Raw genomic sequence first — 21,495 nt, forward strand, 5'->3', positions numbered from 1 at the left:
ATCTCGATTTTATGTGTTAGTTTGCAAATATTGTAAGCACTTTTGTGTAATAAATACTTATTGCCTCTAATATGTGTATGCCTCTATTTTCAAAGCCCTGTCTTTTTCATTTTTTGCCAAGTTGCTGTGGTTTAGTGCACAGACTTCGCCTTTGCGCGCATACTTAGTTTTACCTAACAGCTATCAAAGCGGATAACACGTATTATTTGTTACAAATAACTCCTTGAGCCAAGTTCTAAAATATATTATCATATATGTATGTACAGCAGCATCAGTTGCAATGGTGAGGTCTGTCACATTGACCCACCAATAGATGTGAAAGTTGGATGTCCGAGCCAGACAGCCAGGCGAAAGCTAGCACCCACGTTGCCAGAAGCAATGGAGAGCAAGGAGAGCGCTGAAAGCATCACCCTAATCAACAATTCACCAGCGGCGCAAGATGAGAGTAAAGATCTGAGCACAGTAAAACCCCAAGCCATCGAACTTAAAATAATAACGAAAACTTTAATGCCAGTTGCTGAAGCGATTTAATTATGTGTTTATTTTGTTGTTGATTTCTAAACTATTTTATGTGTGCACCCCAGGGTCTGTCTATTCTGTCTATTCGTGTGAAACAGTTTACAATAATTCATACATATTAAGAGAGTAAATCGGCTGTTGTTTACCATGCGTTACCATCCAAAACACTTAGAAAGGGAACTCTGGATGCTTTTCAACGCTGTAGCAGGGAAAAAAAAAACAAAAAATAAAATGTATTCTTTCTAAATTTGTATTGTTATTTTCTTATGGTTTACTCACCCTGGGAAAAATGAGAAATTCACCACACGTATATTTGCGTCCAAACTGTTTAGCTGTTCCATTTCCTCCGCCCTCAATTTAAAATCAAAGATATTCTTATTCTCGTACATGCGTTTAGGATTGGTACTCTTTGGTATAACCGATATACCTTTTTGCACAATCCAGCGTAGCAACACTTGTGCCTCACTTTTGCTATGGTTTTGTGCTATCTCTTTGACCACGGGCACTTCTAGTAAATCGGGTAATTCACGTTCCACTCCAGCTCTCTTATTCAAGGTACCCACACCTTTGGAGCCGAGTGGCGAATAGGCGGTCACGGCTATATTTGCAGATTTGCAAAACTCGATCAGTTCTGGTTGTTGCAAATAAATGTGGTATTCGATCTACGGCAGTAGTAATACAAAGTTTAATTATAATCTTAACATAATTCTATTTAGATAGGTATAGACCTGCAAGACTGCTGGCTTGATGGTGCAGTTCTGAAGGATCCTGTCGATTTGCTTTATAGTAAAGTTGGAAATTCCAATCGATTTGGTTAAGCCTTTTGCGACCAGACCCTCCATTTCCTTTAAACCAAGATGAGATAATTATTTTTACATATATTCATAGACCCGTGCGTTGTGTAATTCACCTTCCAAATAGCTACAAGATCCGTGCTGGGATCAACAATTATGGTTCCATCTTCATAGTGCTTAAATGCACCTTTCTCGTCTACAACCACAGTTATTGGCGTATGTATTAAGTATAAATCCACATAATCTAGCTGTAGATCCGCAAGCGATTTTCGCAATGTGAGTTCAACTAGATCGGGTCTGTCGGCACCTGTCGGGTGAACAAGAGCTCTTTTAGGTACACAACTGATAAACTACATATATAGTATACAATTCTTAAATACCTGGTGGTGGTAACTTGGTAGTGATGAATAAATCGGATCGCTTTATTTTTCCCGAAGAAAACCACTTGGTTAACACGTTTCCAATGGCCTTTTCATTTAAATACACCGGTGCCGTATCAATATGACGGTAGCCCACCTTGAGCGCTTCATTTACAGCAGTGTTGATTTCTTCCTCACTAGCCTATATAAGGAATTGTAGAGCAAAAGGCTACGCGTTATTGCAAAATCTAAGAAATTCGATGGTTATCATAACCCTAAGGGCCGGATTTCAAAATGGTACAATGGTACATATATTTAAGTAAGGTGGTCAAAGTGGTTCTTGACCTTTTAAACTTACTTTCCAGTTTTGGAAAACGTTGCTTTAGTATTTTAATAAATTACGAGTATATTTTAGTTCATAGCCTCATTTAGCCTCATTACACCATTCTTCTTTATGTGCGAAATATGTATATTTATTAAAATTTATTGAATATAAGAACAAATTACAAAATTATGGCATGTAGTTTAGACAAAGGTCTAACTCGATTTATTCACTTAACTATGTACAACGAAGCTAGAGACCTTCCGAGCTGATTTCAATTACTTCCTGCATTGAAATAAAGTATGCTCGAGAGCACGTTTTCAATAAGGTTTCTTAAGGTACTTTACAGTTTGACCGATATAGTGACACAAAGTTCATAAACTAACGACAATCATAATCTTGAAATGTGGGTTAGGGTAATATGGATTGACCGATTTCCCCCATTTTCTTAACCAAACTATAGCATATCTAAGAATGTACGCTCACTAAATATATGTATGTATGTTACATATTGGCCGATATACTTGTATGTATATGGTATAAAGTCAACCTGAACCTTGATAATCTTTATTTTAGGTTTCGGAACCCCGATATTATCTATTTTTGTCTCAAAAGTAACATCTGAATTTAACGCATATTCCCACGTTTTAACTACCGATGCCCTCTTAATTTTGATATTCTCCTTTGTAGTTGAATTTATGACTTAGTTATACCAGTTGTAGTTGTGATAAAAAAAAATAACGGTAGTTTTAAAATTAAAACTCCGCGGGTTTGGAGAGTCCTATTGTCGAAATTCTGTTTTATTATTTCGATATAAAAGGTGATTCAAATAGAGACACTTTTTTCAATGGACTTTTTTTGGCAGATCACGTGTGAGTCATGGAGAGACTAATGCCTGAACAACGTTTATAAATCGTCCAACTGTATTACGAAACTTCACGCTCTGGAAAGAATGTGTTTTGCGAGCTTCGCTCAACTTATGCTCAACATAATCCGCCTATTGAGCGTACTATTCGCAACACCATCGCCATCCTGAGACCCAGCGTTCATTATTGATAATATACGACCGAATACACTACGTCCAGTACGCAGTGAAGAAAATATAACAGCAGTTGATGAGGGTGTACGCGTGAAGAGTCGACTGGGCGCCGTTCGCAGCGCCGCATGGAACGACTTGGCGCATTTTACGTCGAGATCTTAAATTAAAAGCATATAAAATACAGCATTTGCAAGAACTGAAACCGCTCGACCATGCCAAGCCACATCGCTTCACTCTATGGGCTCTTGAAAAGTTCCAAGAAGATCAAAATTCCGTTCAGCGATGAGACCCATTTCGGGCTCAATGGGTATGTAAACAAGCAAAATTGCCGCATTTGGGACGAAGAAGAGCTTTAAGAGCTGCCATTTCATCCAGAAAAAACAACGGTTTGGTGTGATTTGGTTCATATTTCTTCAAAAATGATGCCGATGAGAACGTAACCGTCAATAGCGACTGTTATCGCGTCATGATAACCGACTATTTGATGCCTGAAATTGAAACTAGTGAGCTCGGCGGCATTTGGTGTCAACAAGACGGCGCCACTCACTCGCATCAATCAATGGATTTATCACTTCGCTGAGCAGATAATTTCATCTTTTGGGACAGTCGATTGGCCATCAAGATCATGCGAAATCACACCGTTAGACTGTTTCCAGTGGGGGTATGTAAAGTTTATGCGGACAAAACTCACTTCTATTCAGACCTTGGAGCAAAGCCTTGCGTGTGCTATTCGCCAGTTACCAGTCGAAATGCTCGAATGGGTCATAGAAAATGCACTCAACGGATGAACCATCTGAGATGTAGCCGCGGCCAACATTGGAAGGAGATAATCTTCAAAAAATAAATTCCAAATAATGTTTTTTCGAATGACTATAAACATTCCCCATTAAATTTGAAGTTTCTGTGTTTTTTATTTAAAAAAGTAGGGAACTTCGAAATTGATCACTCTTTACCTGCTCCAGAAGTACGATAAAACTTCCCGTAGTAGTCACTATGGTTAGAAGTGTTTTTATGTGCTGGCGTTTCAATGGATCAATGAATTTGTTCGTGAACTCTTGGCCAAAAACAATGCTATAATGAAGCCCCAGCCACTTTATTCGACAGAAATGGTTCCGTAGGAACCTTTAAAGGCCGTCGTGGTACAACATAATTGAAAACCGCTGAGAGAGCTAAAAGCTAAAAAGTGCGCCTGTGAAGGATATTATGGGTTCGGTGCGACCGGACAGACAACTTAGTACTTCAAATTTGCGCAGTAAAATTTTCAAACGAATTTAGTTAGCTTTTGAAACTTCTGCAGGCTTTGCTAATGGTCTTGAAGTAAAAATTTTTTTACTTTATAAAAAAAATGCTCTGAAAAAGTTGTGTAGTTAGGATTTTTAGTATCTCCTGTGCACTTACGAGTTCATCTAAGTTATGAGGTGACGCAAGTAGTTTAGAATAATTTTAAAATTCTCAGCTCTCATAAGAGCTTTATAATTATTTTGTGTTCTCTGTGTATAGATAAATTTAATGATGTGATTTTGTCGAGTCTTTTGAGTAGCACTTTCGGAGTACTCTGAGTGTTCTTAATACTCGTATATAATACATCAGTGGTTAATATACTGTATAGAACGTAACTATTAAATTAACTCTATCCATAAATGCACCTGTTGCATAAAAACTATATTTAAATGTGTTATAAGCAGTTTTAAACCTGTTTCTGGTTGTTCATGCTTATCGATCATACTACATTTTCTATACTCATAAAATAAATATATGTAAATATGCGAAGTCACTGTTCTCCGTTAGTGCTTTTGTGTTTAAAACCACTCGAAAGTCATCGCTTGGGCACGTTTTCATTACTGAAAGTCAAAAAGAATGCAACAAACCATTTCAATTGCCGGTTTCGTGGATTTTCTTTCTTTGTTTTGTTTAAAAAATCTGGCTCAGCATCCAAAACTCTATTGGTACATACTCTATGTGTACCTTTAGACATACTCAGTGAAAGCTGTAATTTATTGACAAAAAAAGTGTAAACAAAAACCGCTAACCGGTTTTAAAAGTGAGCAACTAATGTCTTTAATACACGTGACATGTTTGTTGCTATTTAATTAAAATATGAGAACATTTACTTCAAAGCCAATTACGCGCTAAATTGATTCATCAATTTAATTATCCATTTACATTTTCATACCTGTACAGGGTATACTATTGAGTTTGCCACTAAAGTTTTTTACTCACAAAAGGAAACGTCAGGGCTCCTATAACTTACATAGCAATCTAAATGATCAGCATGACGAGCTGAGTCGATTTAGTTATGTCGGTATGTCTGTCCGTCCATATGTACATATGCAAAATAGTCCCTTAGTTTTTAAGACATAAATCTGAAATTTTGCTCATGTCATTTTCTCTTCAAGAAGTTGTTCATTTCTCGGAACCGCTCATATCGGACCACTATAGCATATAACTGCCATGCAAACAGCACGATCGGAATTAAATCATTGTAGGCAAAACTTTTTTGTTTGACAAGGTATTTGCATGAAATTTGGCATGGAATATTGTCTAAAACATTGGTACGTAGAATTTCCTGATTTTTTTTTTTAGATCGAATCACTACAGCATATATGTAGGTACCATATAAATTAACCGAAAGTCAAGTTTTTGTATTTTTTTGTATGGAATCTTTTGTATTTGATAAGGGTATTATAGCTTCGGTGCAACTGAGGTTAACGTTTCTTCATATTTCACTAATCTTTTTGCTCACTGCATACAATTATAAAGTTATTTATATATTTGTTTAGTATATATGCCTGGATAAAATGCTCTATAAACTTGGAGGAAATGTACTGAAATATGTGGGTGAGGTTAAGCTTAGTTAATTTAGTCTGAATATGCATGAAATTAAAAACGGAAATGATTTGTAGTTAAGTAACTATAAGAGCATTTACTTAGAGCTTTTGACATATCGAAGGTAAGTTGTCCAGCGATATCAATAAACTCGTAATTTGAGGTAGAAGGACTAGCCTGTAAAAGACTAAATATACGCTTTGAATAACTCATTATAGAATTCGTAGTAATACTAAAAGGCATCTTAAAAACGAAATAATTTTCTTAGGAAAGTTTTCGCTATAAAAAAGAGAAGTCAGAAGATCGTTTCGCGAAGACACTTTTGCCCAATATCGAAGAATTACATTTGTTATAACCTTAACTGGTAATATGAAGTGTCCGATGAAGTTTGCAACAACCAGAGGATAGAATAATTATATTTGTTATAACCTTAACTTACAATATTAAGTTTCCCACAAAGTTCTCGACACCCAGAGGGAATCGTCGGAGACCCTATGGAATGTATGTATGTATATGTAAATAAATGATTGGCGTGACGGGCTGGGTCGATTTAGCCATGACCGTTTGTTAGTCCTTCAGTTTATGAGATATAGAACTGAAATTTGGCACATGTTCATTTTTCGAAACCATCAATATGGAACCATTAGCTACTATATGTTTATCACTGAACAATAGAAATCAAGTTCTTGCATGGAAAACTGTTTTTTTCTGAAAAGTTATAGCTTCTGTGTAACCAAAGTTAACGTTTTTAATTTCTTTTTTCAAAATCATATAAAAGTTGCAACTTTTAATAATAGTAAGGCAACTAAGCCGATATGGAGCATAGGTTTTCTGTTGGCGTTGGGCGTATTTACTTGACCAAAACTAAAACTTAAGACCTTCATCTACCTAAAACTACAATAAAGGGCGCGGCAACTTTTCACCACTTTGACCAGCTATTATTTATTCTATAACAAGTTGCTGCCCGCAATCAAACACACCCCTTTTAACGACTATTTTCAGCTTCACTAAGTGCGGCAAAATGTAAAATTCCATATCGTCAACTAAAATGCAAAATAACGTAACATCACATTCCATAAGTTTACAGACGAAGGAAAACGATATAATAGAAACCAGTAATAGAAAAAAATTAAGTTTTGGTTATAAAATGGTTATATACTGGCTATGTCTGTCAGCGGAAGCTGAAAATATTGTTTAAAAACTCAATTTAGGTGACGATATAAAGCGTTATGAAACATTTTTTTTAATTAAAAATTTTCGTTTACAACAATTCTTAGCTAAAAAATAATATAATACTATTGAAAAATTAAAAATATATATTGTTATTAAAATGTATTATATTTACCATCCAAGTGCCGTAACCAATAATAGGCATCCGCAAGCCATTGTTCAAGTTCAAGTACTTTTGCTCGCTCATATCTTGTAATTATCAGTAAATAAATTAAATAAATAACACTGTGCTATCTTTGATTGCAAATATCACCGCGCACAACAAACTTGACCGCGCCGAGTTCAATTCTACTCTGAATGCAACGAAAGAAAGCTGACTGTGTATCAACCAACGACACTTTTAGCCAACCGTTAAGCTTTATCGTCGTAAAAAATACTGGTTTTCATATACCTACGAGTAAAAAGAAAGCCATTCATTTACTTTGCTGCGCTCGCTGCTGTTTTTGCTCTTATTTTATTAATTACATTAAGAATGGGAAATGTTTATTCTTCTTCTCCCTGCAGCTTCGAAAGAGTTTTAAAACTTTTTGTGCTTAGTTATTTGCATATGTTATTATAAATATTATATGTGTGGGTATGTATGTATAAAAATGTGTGATACAAATATTAGTGTGTATCACTGTGTGTGGAAAACGATCGAAAAGAAACATAACCAAAAATATTTAAAATATGTATAGCTAACTGTAAATTTTAAATCTAGACAATTCAAACAAAAAACTTTAGCGACAAACAATATACTTGGTAAGAACTTGCTTCTTAAGTAGCTTAATTTTTACAAATTTATGTAGTGAACTTCAATTTGAAAATAATGACCTTTTTTGTTGCGCCCCAGAAAATCTTGAGCTGTTTGCTCTTCTATCTCCAGATAGAACTTTAACTAAATTGATTTGAATAATAAAAAGTTAAAAACATTGTGACAAAAAAGTACCCAGAAATTGTAAATAAAACGCAAAATATTTGACTATTAATCAATATTTATTTTGTCGCATAGAAGTAATCCCCACCAGATGTAATACACTTACGCCAGCGAATTTTTCCAAAGTGTTTCGAGAACCACTACTTCAGCGAGTTTTGTTTTATCTCTTCAATCGAGTGAAAAGGAATTCTACAAAGCCGTAATTTCAGTTTGGGCAACAAGAAAAAATTACACGGCGCCAAATCTGGTAAATGCGATGGTTGATCGATGGTATTCATTGCGTTTTTGGCTTTAAATTCGATCACAATCGTGGCTCAATGAGATGGTGTATCATCAGTGAATTGTTCTTCCACAATTCCGGCCGTTTTCGACGGATGTTCTTAAACGCCTCAATACAGCCAAAGAGAACGCCTTATTGACCGTCTTTCCTTCGGGAATAAATTCACTATGCACCAAACAACGAATATCGAAAAAGAAACAATGAATGATTTTTTTGGTTTCGGCACATTTTTTCCCTCCATTCCAATGATTGTTGACTTGTTTGCATATCAAACTAACAAACCCATATCGCATCTCTAATTATAATGATCTCAATGAATGTGGGATAGGAATTCGCACTATCAAGCATGTCCAAAGAGACCTGTTTACGGCACTCTTTTTGAATAAAATTCAGCCTTATCGGGACGAGTCGAGCAAGAACGCGCTTCATACCTAAAATATCCATGAAAATCATTCGAACGGACTCGCGATGTCGAGCTCTCTTGTCATCTCTCTAACACTTGCCTGACTGATTTTTAAGCACATACCCTTCACTTTTTTAATATGTTTATCAGTTGAAGTGGTCGAAGGTCGTCCAGAACGAGGCATGTCTTCAACGATCTCTCGACCATCTTTTAAGGCTTTGTTCCACCCGTAGGCTTGTGTTTTTGATAAAACTGGATCACCGTAAGCCTTTCCCAACATTCGCAACGATTACGCCCACGAAATTTAGTTAGAAATACAAAATTATACAAAATTTGAGACAAATTCTTTGTTTGATATTTTTATCCATTGTAAAAATCACAAAGCACTAATGAGGTGTACCGACTTAAGCAGCTGCTGTTAACTATCTGGTTGACAGATAGCACTCATAATTGGCATAGTAATTAAGGACAGTCCTACCAACTTAGCAAAATAAATTTTTTTGAAATATAATTTAGCCGTGGAGTTTAAATTACAATTTCCGGGTACTCTTTTGTCACAATTTATATAAAAAAATTAATTTTCCATGTAATTTCAGCATAAAAAATATTTATTAACAAAAATAACAATAATAATAAGAAAATAGTTTTAATAAAATATTTGTATTATTTATCTAACATCAATCCTTTACACATTTATTACTAATATCCTTACTATCCAAGATTAAGAGCCTTCTTATATTATTGTCAAGCTAGATAATATTATATTTAATAAGTTCACCCTAATGTTTATTGTAATTGATTTCATGCTTTGGATTATTCATGCAATATTGAAACAATTAAAGTAATTTTGCAAGCAATTTGTGTTTTTTTAAGCTCTAAGGTGTGAATAATTTATGCCATTTTAGCCAGTGAGCTGGTGAGGGCAAAAATCAATTATAGGCATTTTAAAATTTCATAGTTTTTTGTTTCATACATAAACTTCTCTGGGGACGTGACCATGTGTCTAAAACGGAAGTCATTTATGAGTAAATATGGCACCCTTACAGTAAAGAAATTGAGCTGAACTTAATTGTTGATAGCCGTTTTGTAATTTAATGAGCCTTTTTATACATAGAATGACATTTAATTTTAAGTAATTAAAATATATGAATATTACTAACAATAATAATATTTTAACCTCTTAATGGGATAGTTAGTTTTTCCAAAACGAGTGAGGAAAGTACTCGGAGACTGTCGCCCGCATCAAATCAAAATTTAAGCTCTGGCTTCACAGTTAGATTATCTAATAAACCACGTAAGAGTATTTTAATTTTTGCAAACTTTTTGACAAATAATTTACTCGTAATTTTGTGGTAAATAAGTTTGTCTTTTTTTAAACGTTCGCTAATTTTTGATTTGATATTTTTCAATATGAATATATTTTTGAACAAATACTCCCAAATAATAGCGTCAGCTGTTAGGGCTCTCGACTGGCCTAACCTAACCCAAAAACTAATTGAACCTTTTGTCAAACTACCCTATCAGTAGTTGACTTCGAACTTTTATCGGTGCCTTCGCATATAGTCTCACATACATACGTACAAATATAAATATTTATGTGCGTGTGTTTGAATATAAAATAATGGCATAATTAAACAATTTGCATAAGAATGAGCTTGAGTGCATCAACAGTTTGAAATTGAAGCTTTCTATTTATGAAAAAATAACAGCTGTCGTTGAGTCAACTAAATCAATTTCACGCATTCACCAAATCAAATTTTAACACACGAAAAAGGAGTAATACATAGCTTGAGATATTGACAGATGTTCCCAAGGTCGCGTGACCTTTTGAGTCAATTGATTTTTTAAAAGGTTATTGATTAATTTCTGCACATTTTACAAAACCACTATCACGCCCACAAAACGCCATTAAAGGAAAATGTATAAAGTGTTATAACTAAGCACCAAATTAAGATATAACTGAATTCCCTCAAGATAAATTTTATATCAACCCCTACCGAAAGTGAGAAAAAGAAATCAAATAATGAGCCCTAACTCCCCACATAACGGTACTGTTAAAAACTACTAAAAGCGCGATAGATCAGTAACCAAAAACTTCAGAAGCATGAAATTTAACCTTTCGCTGAGCCAGTGTCAAAATTGGACGAGGAGCCTGGCACCGCCCTCTTTTAAGTGAAATCACATCAATTCCCACGACAGTCGGTTCTACGCACCGGAATTGACCCGGAGTTTATTCGCCCAAGGGCTATTTTTTCGACAATCTAACCCCGTTGGGATCAGTGAGTATTAATTTAAAGTGAAATCAAATATTTCGGGACCCGCTTGGCCGAATCGACTAAACTTAGTAGGTGGCATGTTTCTCATATTTATATGTTAGAGTGTGAAAATGGGCGAACTACAACCACGCATACTTCGCATATAACACAATTTTAAATTCCTTTGATTCTTTCACTTACCGGTATAAAAATTAAGAACCAACCAAAAAATCGGTATAAAACTGTGCATGCCTTTGAAGTATGCCACCTTATGACTAAAAATTGTCGCACCAAATCCAACCAAAACTGCTCAATTTCCTAGGTCCAAATACCATGGACCCCAGTACCATTTTTATTTTTTTTACGTACATGGTAGCTTCAAAAGCCGGAACTTCAACCCGAACCTACTCGGACAATTGGAGCTAATATTATGCTGGAATCTGTACAGGTAGTTTCTAAAGCACCCATGTCCATTTAGTATTTGGGTTAGGTAGAAATCCAAGTCCCCATGTCGTCAGTCTATCTACGAATGGATGTTCTGTATCAGTCAGTCGGTACACGGTTGTTTAAGTGAGACGGCTCTGATAAATTGTATACCCGCTCGTATTCGTCACTCCAGAAGTAAATGGGCATCGTACTGGCTATTACTTCAGCAGCATGCTCAAAAGCCTAGTGCCTGGACTCATATTGGAGTCGCATACAACCGATTTCATTATCTTTGCGAGTAAAAATCGCCGACTGAAACGCACTTAGCCTCTTTTTGCCATGATTTTTGAAAAGGCGTTTAGGATTTTATTCGCTTTACCAGCAGCGTATTCTAGTTGATCCATTAATTTGAGCCTTGAGTCTATTACATATTACTCCCAGATACTTTAGTTGTGGCTGTGAATTAATCTCACACTCCCCTATGCTGAACGATATACTTTCCTTCACTTTTCTAGTACTTATGAACAAGAAGTTAAGACTTCTGTCTTTCGCTCAGCCGGTTGTAAACTCATTGAGGAGTACCATTGTTTATGCACTCATAGGATTTGCTATGGAGATCATCTAGCTGTTTAGCCACTGCTACCACAATAAGGTCGTCTGCGTAACCGATTAATTTAATGTCTTTTGGTTGGTGGTGGATGGGGTGCTATTGAGCATTCCATCATACATTAGGTTCCATAGAAAGGGGTCTAGAACCTGATCAGTGGAAAACGCACACAAATTTCACATATTTTTGAAAGAGTTACTACTATGTGCGTTAATATTTATGATTAGTACTAATGCTATATTTTGACAATGTTGAATACTAAATTTGATTTAAACCGCTAACGAGATATAAAATCTAAGAAACCGATACAATTTCATCGGGTTTATGTCATAGTTTCAGTACTGAAATATATTAGTTTCATAGAGATATCGTAAGATATTTTCTATTGAATACAAGTGAAACTAGATCCACTCTTAAACATTCCCAATTCACATGTTCATCTCTCCCATTATCCAGGGTCAAATATTCTGTGGTATGTTTACAATAAGAACTGACTTAGAAAATGAACAGCTGGAAGTTAAGTATTCCAGAATATGACAGAAAACTATTTCTATTTATAAAATATGTACATATATTAAAATTATTGCAAAAAGTTGGCGATTGTTTCCTCCCAATGTTTACTTACGTACACGCTTAATTATTTAGCCCAGATGGCAAGGAAAATTCCAGCGCCCACAAGCGCTCCTTGAGAAAATATGTTATATTTGTATTGATAAAATAAACACATGTGTCATATTCTTTAGTGAAACAATTGTTACTTCTGATTAAACAGCCACTTTATAACACCATATTTGTATGTACTATAGTATAAGCGTCTAGATGATATTAGCTTAAAGCGTCACGTTTTCATTCACAAAAATTTAGGTTTGTTTATAGTACAAATTTCACATACTTGTATTTCAAGTTTATAACTGTTTCACAGCAAATTGTATGCTATAAATCATAAGGTGAGTGGAGAAATTAATTTATTCTATATAAAATAAATGGTGCCTATTAACTAGGGATTATAGTTTAATCAACAATTAGCTTGCGCTACTTTTTGAAGTTATCATACCTAAGAGTTTCAAACAGTATCGTTAGGTGGGATGAAGGCGTGGTTACTAACTGATTTCGCACTGTACTTTGAGGTAGTATATATGTACCTAGTATTTCAAGGTTTCAAATTTTTTTCAAGAAAAAACCCAGAAACTTCAAATTTAGTAGGAAATATTTATTTGGAAAGAACATTCTTTAGCATCTATTTTCAGAAAAAATTACTCCCCTTCAAATGTTGACCGCAGTTACATCTCATGTGCTCCATCCGTTGAATCCAATTTTCGATGATTCGCTCGAGCATTTCAACTGGTAGCTGACGAATGACGCGCGTGATGTTTTGCTCCAAAGCCTGAATCGAGGCGGGATTGTCCACATGTTTTGGGAAGTGGCATCGTCTTGTTGAAAGCAAATGTCGCCGAGCTCACGATTTTACAATTTCAGGCATCAAATAGTCACTTATCATGGCGCGACAACGATTGCCATTCACGGTTACGTTCGCACTGACATCAGTTTTGAAGAAAATATGGACCGATGATTCCACCGGCCCACAAACCACAACAAACCGTTGTTTTTCAGGATGAAATGGCAGCTCTTAAATCCCTTCAGGTTGCTCTTCGTCCATGTTTACATACACATTGAGCCAGAAATGGGTCTCATCGCTGAACACAAATTGGCTCGAAAATGTCGGATCTTCTTGGAACTTTTCAAGAGCTCATAGAGCGGTGCGATATTGCTTGGGAAAGTCGGGCGGCTTCAGTTCTTGCAGAAGCTGTTGTTTGTATGCTTTCAATTTGAGATCTCGATGTAAAATGCGCCAAGTCATTCCATGCGTCAGTCCGAGTTGCTGCGAACGTCGCCGAATCGACTCTCCACGCTCTTCGTATAAACTCTTAGCTATGGCTACTATATTTTCTTCACTGCGTTCTGAACGTTGTCTATTCGGTCGAATATTATTCAATAATGAATGCTGGGTCTCGAGATGGGTGACGGTGTTGCGAATAACACGCTCCGTGTATGTTGATCATAAGCTGACCGAAGCGCACGAAACACATTCTTACAGATCGTGAATTTTCGAAATGAAAATTGCAGTTGCAATACTAAACGAAAGTAGCATGACAACTGGACACGACTCATGCGTGATCTGTAAAACAAAAAGCTATTGATAAAAGTACCTCTACTTGATCACCCGTTATATTAATTTGCAAATATCACAATTGTTATACAAATGATTAGGTATAATTTATTTCATATTATTGTATACCCAAAGTACATTTTATTTAGAAAGGATACTGAGGATGATTTTCAATGCTGAAAAGAAGTACAACAAGATTATTGAGAAGCATTTAACCCAATAATCGGGATATAACACGTTACTACAGGTTGCGTCATCTAATTTATTTCACAGGCAAAGTATACGCCGGTATTCCTCGGGCCAACGACGAGCTCAAGAAATATTCGAACCGAAATCATAACTTCAAATCTACACAATATCACCATAACGACTTAAAAGTTGACGCACCCTGTATGAATTAACTCACCCATTCAAAAAGCCAAAGTCTACGGTACGTATGTTTCTATCTAAGGCATCCAGTTTTCTTATATCATGACTTCCGATGGAAAACTCAAATATGCCCATAATTTCATGCATACGACCGGAGTTGTGCATTCGCAATAAAGCCGAGAGCTGTTTCTCTAAAATCCAACGCATAAGTATTTGTGATTCGGTCTTGTTATATTTTTTAGCGATTTCTCGCACTTCGGGCACTTCCAGCAAGCTCGGCAAACGCGTGCGTTTAGTCATAAAATAATTGGAAGATAGCATATCATGCGTACCGAGTGAGGCAAATGATGTTATTGTAATATTATGCAACTGACAAAATTTCAGTAATTCGGGTTGTTGCAGATATATGTGATATTCGATCTGTAACATGAATATAACCGTAAAGCAATATTAAATACATGGAGTTTTTCGAGTGAAGGGGCACACCTGTAGAACAGCGGGTGGAATACTACAATTACATAGTATATTGGTGATTTGATTTTGGTTAAAATTAGCCAAACCAATTGACTTTGTCAAGCCTTTTATGACCAGATCTTCCATTTGCTGCAAGTAACGTCAAAAGTTATTATGAAGTTGGTTAACATAAATTTGAAAAGCATTTTTTATGGCAAGGTATTTTGTAAAATATAAAGTTTTTTTCTTTTTTTCAAACAGTTGACAAATTTTAGGGGCGAAAACACTATCATCTCATTTCAAAAGCTTGTTGTATAAATTGAATGGATCGTTCTTATCATATAGAAATGAAGTATGTACGTACATTACCTTCCAAACAAGTATATGGTCCGTATTATCCAAGCAAACTAAGCCATCCTTTTGCCGTTTTATCACTTCGAAACTCTCGTCATGGATTAATGTAACGGGCAACTGTATCAGATATAGATCAATATATTCCAGCTGTAAGTTATGCAACGATTGTAGCATTGCGGTCTCCACAAATTCGGGTTTATTAGCTTAGCCCATGCAAAAACGGAAAAGTACGAAAAATAAATTTAAATTCAAATTATAAATTCTTCACTGAAGGGCTATAACTCCTTTCAGTGTTAGATTTTGAAAAAAAAGAATATCTAAAGACGTAAAGGTATGTTTTTACATCCATCCGTCTGTCGGTGTCTACGCGAACTTAATTTTTGAGATATCGATCTGAGCTTTTTCTTCCCAAGAAGCTACTCGTTTACGGAACCGCCTATAGCGGACCACTATAGTACATATGTAGGTGCCAAAGCGATTCTCTAAAGGCGTTTTTATGATGGTAGCATATGGCTATCATACATACTTAACGATCGAAATCAAGTGTTTATATGGCATTTTTTCAATTGACAAACTATCTTTAATATATTTGGCATGTCTTATTATCAAAGATGACAGAGCAATCTGCGAAGAAATTGTTCAGATCGCTTCATTATAGCATACACTACGTATGTAGCTGCAATAGAAGCTAACCGGTCAAAATCCAGTCTTTTAAGGAAGTATTTGCATTTTTTATTTTTCACAAGTCCCGTCGGCGTTCTTATAATGAGGAGTGAAATGAAATAGTCTTAATATCCTCCCGTAAGCACTACGAGAACGCCAAATAGTTTGAAGAAAGAATTATCGTTACAGCAATTACTAACTACTGTGACATTTTCAACGAGCGATTCTTGTGAAGAATTTTGACGAACGAAAATTCGTATTTATAACATCGATATTTAAAATAAATTTTCACTGGTTTTTATAGGTATACAAGTATATAGCCATACTGTGATCTGATGTTCGTCGTGTTAAGCACATATTCAGTTCATGTATACCTGTAGGAGGAAGCTTTGTGGTAATAAATAAATCTGATCGCTGCACTTTGCCTTCATCCATGAGTTTTTTCAACACTTTTCCCAATAGTCTTTCGTTTAAATTGAAAACCGATGTGTCTATGTGGCGAAACCCCACATATAACGCCTCCTTTATGACGAAATCCAAATCTTCGATATCAAGCTGAAAATGTATATGAATATTTATTTCCATAATTGTTAATTTTTAACACTAACATTCCACGTGTTAACTCCGATTGATGGCATTTTGTTGCCATCATTTAACGTTAAGGAAAACGGTACAGTCATCTATTGAATAAAGCAAATGAGCACTTTTCAAATAAAATTAATGCCAAAATACGCTGTCGATGCGCTTCACTCAATTCAAATTTAAAATTGCTTAATAATTTGCTGTTTCTTTTTTTATTTTTGAATGATATTGTTTTTCTTTTGTTTATAAAATCGTCGTAGAATGTCGAAAAACGACGTTCCGTTTTCTAAAGTGGTGTGTTCAAAAAAAATAAAATAAATTTTCACCTTAAGGGCTTAAGCATATTTTTTATATTTTTTCATATTACGATATTTATACATAAACTTTTGAAAAATTATTTGAAAGAAAGAATTAGTTTGTATATCACCTATATACTATAGTGGTTCAACCCAACAATCCGTTGCTTGGAAAATAAATCATGCTAAATTTCATGAAGCTGTCTCGTTAAATAAAAAGTTTTTCATTCAAGAACTGGATTTTGATTGGTCTGTTTGTATGGCAACTATATCCCATAATTGTCTAATATGAAAAATTGATTGATCTAACTTTATTTAATCCATAACTGAATATATTTGTTTCAGTTTCGTTGCTATTCCACAGAGTAAAATTGAATCCGATGAAAAAAATGTCCAGTACTCGAGTACAGAATGAAAAATGAAAGGTTTAATCTTTTAATGAATACTTGAATGCTTCGAACAAAATTCAGGAATCAGGAATTTTTTTTATAAATTTGGAATTCAATAACGGGCGATCTAGTAGAGGTACATTTTCAATAGCCTTTCTTGACAGATCACGCGTGAGTCGTTTCAAGCTGCCATTTTTTTCAATATTTTCTGGCATTTAATCGAGGAAAGACTTCCTTCTGAGCAACGTCTACAAATCGTTTAACTTTATTACGAATATTCACGTCCTATAAAGAATGTGTTTCACACGCTTCACCAGCTTATAGTCAATATAATCAGCCTACAGGGCGTACTATTCGCAGCCCCATCAACCATCGTGAGACCCAGCATTCATTATTGGATGACATTCGACCAAATAGACCACGTTCAGCACGCAGTGAAGAAAATATAGCAGTGGAAGCTGAGATTGTACACGAAGACCGTGCAGAGTCGATTCGCCGCCGTTCTCAGCAACTCGGACTGACATACGACTTGGTAAAAAATACAGCTTCTGCAAGAACTGAAGCCGTTCAACCTTCCCAAGCGACAACGCTTCGCTCTATGAGCTCTTGAAAAGTTTCAAGAAGTTCCAACGTTTTCGAGCCAAATTTTCTTCAAGGATGAGCCAAAATTGTCTCATTTGAGACGAAGAGCAACTTGAAGAGATTCAAAAGCTGCATTTTCATCCAGAAAAAAAAACGGCATCGGTCCACATTTGGTTTCAACCAGATGGTGCCACTTCCCACACATTGCATCAATCAATGAATTTATTGAGAGGACACTACGGTGATCAAATAATTTCTCGTTATGGGGCAGACGATCGACCACGAATATCGTGTGATAACACACCGGTAGACTTTTTCCTGTGGGGATATGTAAAGTCCAAAGTCCAAAGAAAACATTACGCGTGTCGTTACCAGTCGAAATGCTCGAGTGAGTTATTGGCCTACATTTAAAAAACTTAATTCCAAAAAATAAATGCCAAAGAATGTTTATTCGAATGATAATAAACATTCCCCATTTAATTAAAAGTTTCTGTGAGTTATCTTAAAAAAAAGTAGGGAATCTCGAAGTGGATCATCCTTTATTTCAATAAAGTATTTAGATAATATTCTATGCTGCTGAGAAGTTTGCCCATAAAGATTTATACTTTATTATGTTGAAAATTTAAAATAAAATTTATTCCATAAAGATATGTAAACCATACAAATGCACCATATGAGAAAATGTATTATTTTGGTTCTTGAAATAGATTACGTATGAAATGGATAATCTGGATGCTTTTCGATACTGTAAAACCAAAAAGTAATATGTTAAAAATATACACATTTTTCAATAATTAAAACGTATAATATTTACCCTTTATACTGCGAGAAGTCCACAAAACGCCTATTCCTATCTAATGCATTCAGCTTCTCCATTTCCTCTTTGGTAAGTGAAAAGTCGAAAATATCAATATTCGAGCGTATTCTTTCATTGTTTGAACTTTTCACGGTCAGTGCCATTTTCTTATCAATCACCCAACGAAATGCTACTTGTGCCGGTGTTTTTTTGTGTGCTGCAGCGATTTCACGTAATTCCGGTAGATCCAAAATAGGAATTTCGTCTTTATCTTGCACAGATACTCTTTGGTATTTGTCGGGCTTATTTACAGCGCCCAGTGCTGCATAGGTTAATAAGGTGATGTTGGCTCTTCTGCAATAGTCTATAAGTTCCGGTTGTTGCAAATATACATGATATTCAATCTGTAAGTAGAGATATCCATAACATTATAACCGGAAGAAATTTTTTGGTGCTTTCAATGTACTTGCAAAACGTGTGGTATCATCTTTCTGGTTTCTACAATATGTTGTATTTGATCGACATTAAAATTTCCTAAACCAATGGATTTGGTCAAACCGGTACTCATCAATTCTTCCATGATCTAAAAGTTTTAAATGATCATAATTTTTCGAACATAAGTTTTTAGTCATCGAATACCGACCTCCCAAATGGCCACATGGTCGGTTGCTTCCTCTAATAAGGCATTGCCAGCGCTGTCTCGCTTAAAAACTTCTTCATTTTCCATTTTAATTGCAAATGGAGCTTCCACTAAATACAAATCAACATAATCTAGTTTTAGTTTCTTTAAAGACTCTTTTAGCGTGTCTTCAACTTCATGGGGCCTGTTGTCTGCAAAAGAATCGTTTACATATTTTTTTTTTTGCACAAACTGCTAACTTACTTGAAACAGGTAGATTAGTCACAATAAAAAGTTCCTCTCGTCTAATTTTATTTCCCTTTAACCAAGCGGTCAAGACATCTCCAACATCACTCTGATTATTATAGGACGGCGAAGTTTCAAACAGACGATAACCGGCTTCGATGGCATCATTTAAAACCACACTAACATCATCTCTTTTCACCTAGATGAAAATCAGGTATTAAGTAAACGGTATAAATATGTATTCTCGAGACGTTAGTTTAACAATATTATTTCACAAAAGAGAAGGAAAACTGTTGGAACTCAGTTTAATCTTACCTCTAATCCATACTTATATTACATAACTTATTATTCTTATTATGTTTTCAACAAACCTGAGATAATCTTAAGCCAAAAGCCGGCATATCGGGGCCGTTGGACAAACGCAAAAATTTATTGAACGCCATAATTGTGAAAAAATTCTCAAAAGCGTTTATAAGATGTCAATCCGTAAAAACTTTAACTGCTTTTGTTTCTTTGTTCTCTCTTTTAAAATAATGACAAGAGCAAAAATCGACAATTTTTTCGAAACCAAATGAGAAAGTCCCAATAGTCAACAAAATAGAAATAAATAAATAAAGATATTAAAGTAAACTGAACACGTGAAATATTAAATAAGTCAAATATACATATACATATATTATAAAATGTCTGGTGATTTATTTGTATGTAATTCTGAAATAAGATCCCAATCTGAATTAATATAGAGATTTCGACTGACTTTCAGGTTAAAGCAGAGCTGCCAGTAGTTTTTATTGCTTACAGATGAATATCAGAGGCAAAGTCTTGTTTATATTGTGTGGGACCCCGACATAGCAAATATATGTATAATATGTCCAGCATGCAACGAGTCGCAACATGACTCTAAACACCTCTTTGTATTGACAGCAAACCCCACTCATCTAACACCCCCTCCCTATGATCCGACACTGTCGAATCAGCATTTTGCCTGGGCGTACCGTTAGATGAACGCGATGACAACCGCCTAAACCGTGCCACTCTAGCGTGGATTATAAAACCGTATCAACAACAACTACTTTTAGAACAATGACACGTCGCGATTGTCGACGCATATAGGTCCACTGAGGTATTAGTCAGGTTTGCAAAGGCCACTATATTGGGACTGATTCAACTTGATTCAAGGTGAATAATATTCATAAAACTATTAATACTATTTCTTTAACGATCGATCGATTACACCTATGTAAGCATTTTTTTTTAACATGTTCCCACGACAGTCAGCTCTTCGTAACCGCAATTTTTTGCCGCAAAGTCATAATACCCTTGTATATATTATGATCGGGTATAAAAATGTTCTACTTAAACAATTGACATGTTTAAAAATTAAAAACTTTGGAAGTGACAGCAACATACATAAATTGCTCTCTCGCGCCGATTTTTTTACGATTTTCTATTTACATACATTTTTATAATTTTTATAACTTTTGTATATTTTGTGTAAGGCATGCCCTGTTGTAACACCAAAAATACTAACCACAATGACAACTATTTTCGTCCAAATTATCGGATAAAAGCATTAACGGAAAAATTCTACGCCCGTCATGAGTCATTTGATTGCGATCCGAAGCTCTTAAACTCGCCAAAAGTGAATCACTATGTGGATTTGATTAGCAAACAACGTTCCAATGCTTTAAAAAATCGTTCGCTGGCACCGATTACGGAGAATCAAAAATATGGTTGGTTAATACATTTGGTAGATGCACCGGACGAAATTGATAGCAGCTTACTGTATTACGGACGGAAAGTTGATTCGCAGATCCAGCTCATGGCTGTCATTGAGGCAGAAACGAAGCGAAATAGTGGCGAATGGTATCGCTAAATAATGTGAAATATTGAGAAAAACTCCTGGAGGTTTTGCAAAATTTTTCAACAAATAAAATGGTGAAAAATAAATACATATGTATGTATGTGTTTAGGTATATATCTATTTGTTGTAAAGAGATACA

General features: G+C 35.2%; 4 protein-coding genes across 4 annotated transcripts; 1 reads left to right on the forward strand and 3 right to left on the reverse strand.

Moving 5' to 3' along the window:
* Window positions 1-503: 503 nt before the first annotated feature.
* Window positions 504-7,397, reverse strand: LOC120767938 (aldo-keto reductase family 1 member A1). Its single transcript, XM_040094309.1, has 6 exons — window positions 7,205-7,397; window positions 1,694-1,874; window positions 1,430-1,620; window positions 1,248-1,364; window positions 799-1,181; window positions 504-718 (listed from the first exon to the last, which is right to left on the reverse strand). The coding sequence occupies exons 1-6, from the start codon at window positions 7,274-7,276 to the stop codon at window positions 688-690; spliced, it is 975 nt and encodes a 324-aa protein (XP_039950243.1). The 5' UTR covers window positions 7,277-7,397; the 3' UTR covers window positions 504-687.
* A 2,514-nt stretch (window positions 7,398-9,911) lies between these two features.
* On the forward strand, window positions 9,912-21,495 carry LOC120777653. The gene is made up of 2 exons (XM_040109108.1): window positions 9,912-9,982; window positions 20,992-21,495. Exon 2 carries the CDS (start codon window positions 20,994-20,996, stop codon window positions 21,366-21,368), a length of 375 nt encoding a protein of 124 aa, XP_039965042.1. The 5' UTR covers window positions 9,912-9,982; window positions 20,992-20,993; the 3' UTR covers window positions 21,369-21,495.
* LOC120777643 (aldo-keto reductase family 1 member A1-like) lies at window positions 14,289-16,662 on the reverse strand. The gene is made up of 6 exons (XM_040109097.1): window positions 16,591-16,662; window positions 16,357-16,537; window positions 15,335-15,522; window positions 14,999-15,115; window positions 14,550-14,932; window positions 14,289-14,319 (listed from the first exon to the last, which is right to left on the reverse strand). The coding sequence occupies exons 1-6, from the start codon at window positions 16,660-16,662 to the stop codon at window positions 14,289-14,291; spliced, it is 972 nt and encodes a 323-aa protein (XP_039965031.1).
* On the reverse strand, window positions 18,446-19,999 carry LOC120777632 (aldo-keto reductase family 1 member A1-like). The gene is made up of 6 exons (XM_040109088.1): window positions 19,864-19,999; window positions 19,511-19,691; window positions 19,271-19,458; window positions 19,094-19,210; window positions 18,646-19,031; window positions 18,446-18,576 (listed from the first exon to the last, which is right to left on the reverse strand). Exons 1-6 carry the CDS (start codon window positions 19,933-19,935, stop codon window positions 18,540-18,542), a joined length of 981 nt encoding a protein of 326 aa, XP_039965022.1. The 5' UTR covers window positions 19,936-19,999; the 3' UTR covers window positions 18,446-18,539.

Source organism: Bactrocera tryoni, chromosome 1, assembly GCF_016617805.1.
Source record: "Bactrocera tryoni isolate S06 chromosome 1, CSIRO_BtryS06_freeze2, whole genome shotgun sequence".
Lineage (NCBI taxonomy): Eukaryota > Metazoa > Arthropoda > Insecta > Diptera > Tephritidae > Bactrocera > Bactrocera tryoni.

What these genes read in the sequence shown, in the direction of transcription:
- LOC120767938 (XM_040094309.1), bottom strand. Translation starts at nt 7,276, where the DNA reads ATGAGCGAGCAAAAGTACTTGAACTTGAACAATGGCTTGCGGATGCCT. An exon ending in TACCAAGTTACCACCACCAG is followed by an intron (nt 1,621 to 1,693) that starts GTATTTAAGAAT and finishes TTCACCCGACAG; the next exon opens with GTGCCGACAGACCCGATCTA. An exon ending in ATCTTGTAGCTATTTGGAAG is followed by an intron (nt 1,365 to 1,429) that starts GTGAATTACACA and finishes CTTGGTTTAAAG; the next exon opens with GAAATGGAGGGTCTGGTCGC.
- LOC120777643 (XM_040109097.1), bottom strand. Translation starts at nt 16,662, where the DNA reads ATGACTGTACCGTTTTCCTTAACGTTAAATGATGGCAACAAAATGCCA. An exon ending in CACAAAGCTTCCTCCTACAG is followed by an intron (nt 15,523 to 16,356) that starts GTATACATGAAC and finishes GCATGGGCTAAG; the next exon opens with CTAATAAACCCGAATTTGTG. An exon ending in ACCATATACTTGTTTGGAAG is followed by an intron (nt 15,116 to 15,334) that starts GTAATGTACGTA and finishes CGTTACTTGCAG; the next exon opens with CAAATGGAAGATCTGGTCAT.
- LOC120777632 (XM_040109088.1), bottom strand. Translation starts at nt 19,935, where the DNA reads ATGGCGTTCAATAAATTTTTGCGTTTGTCCAACGGCCCCGATATGCCG. An exon ending in TTGGCTTAAGATTATCTCAG is followed by an intron (nt 19,692 to 19,863) that starts GTTTGTTGAAAA and finishes ATTTTCATCTAG; the next exon opens with GTGAAAAGAGATGATGTTAG. An exon ending in GACTAATCTACCTGTTTCAA is followed by an intron (nt 19,459 to 19,510) that starts GTAAGTTAGCAG and finishes ATTCTTTTGCAG; the next exon opens with ACAACAGGCCCCATGAAGTT.
- LOC120777653 (XM_040109108.1), top strand. Translation starts at nt 20,994, where the DNA reads ATGCCCTGTTGTAACACCAAAAATACTAACCACAATGACAACTATTTT.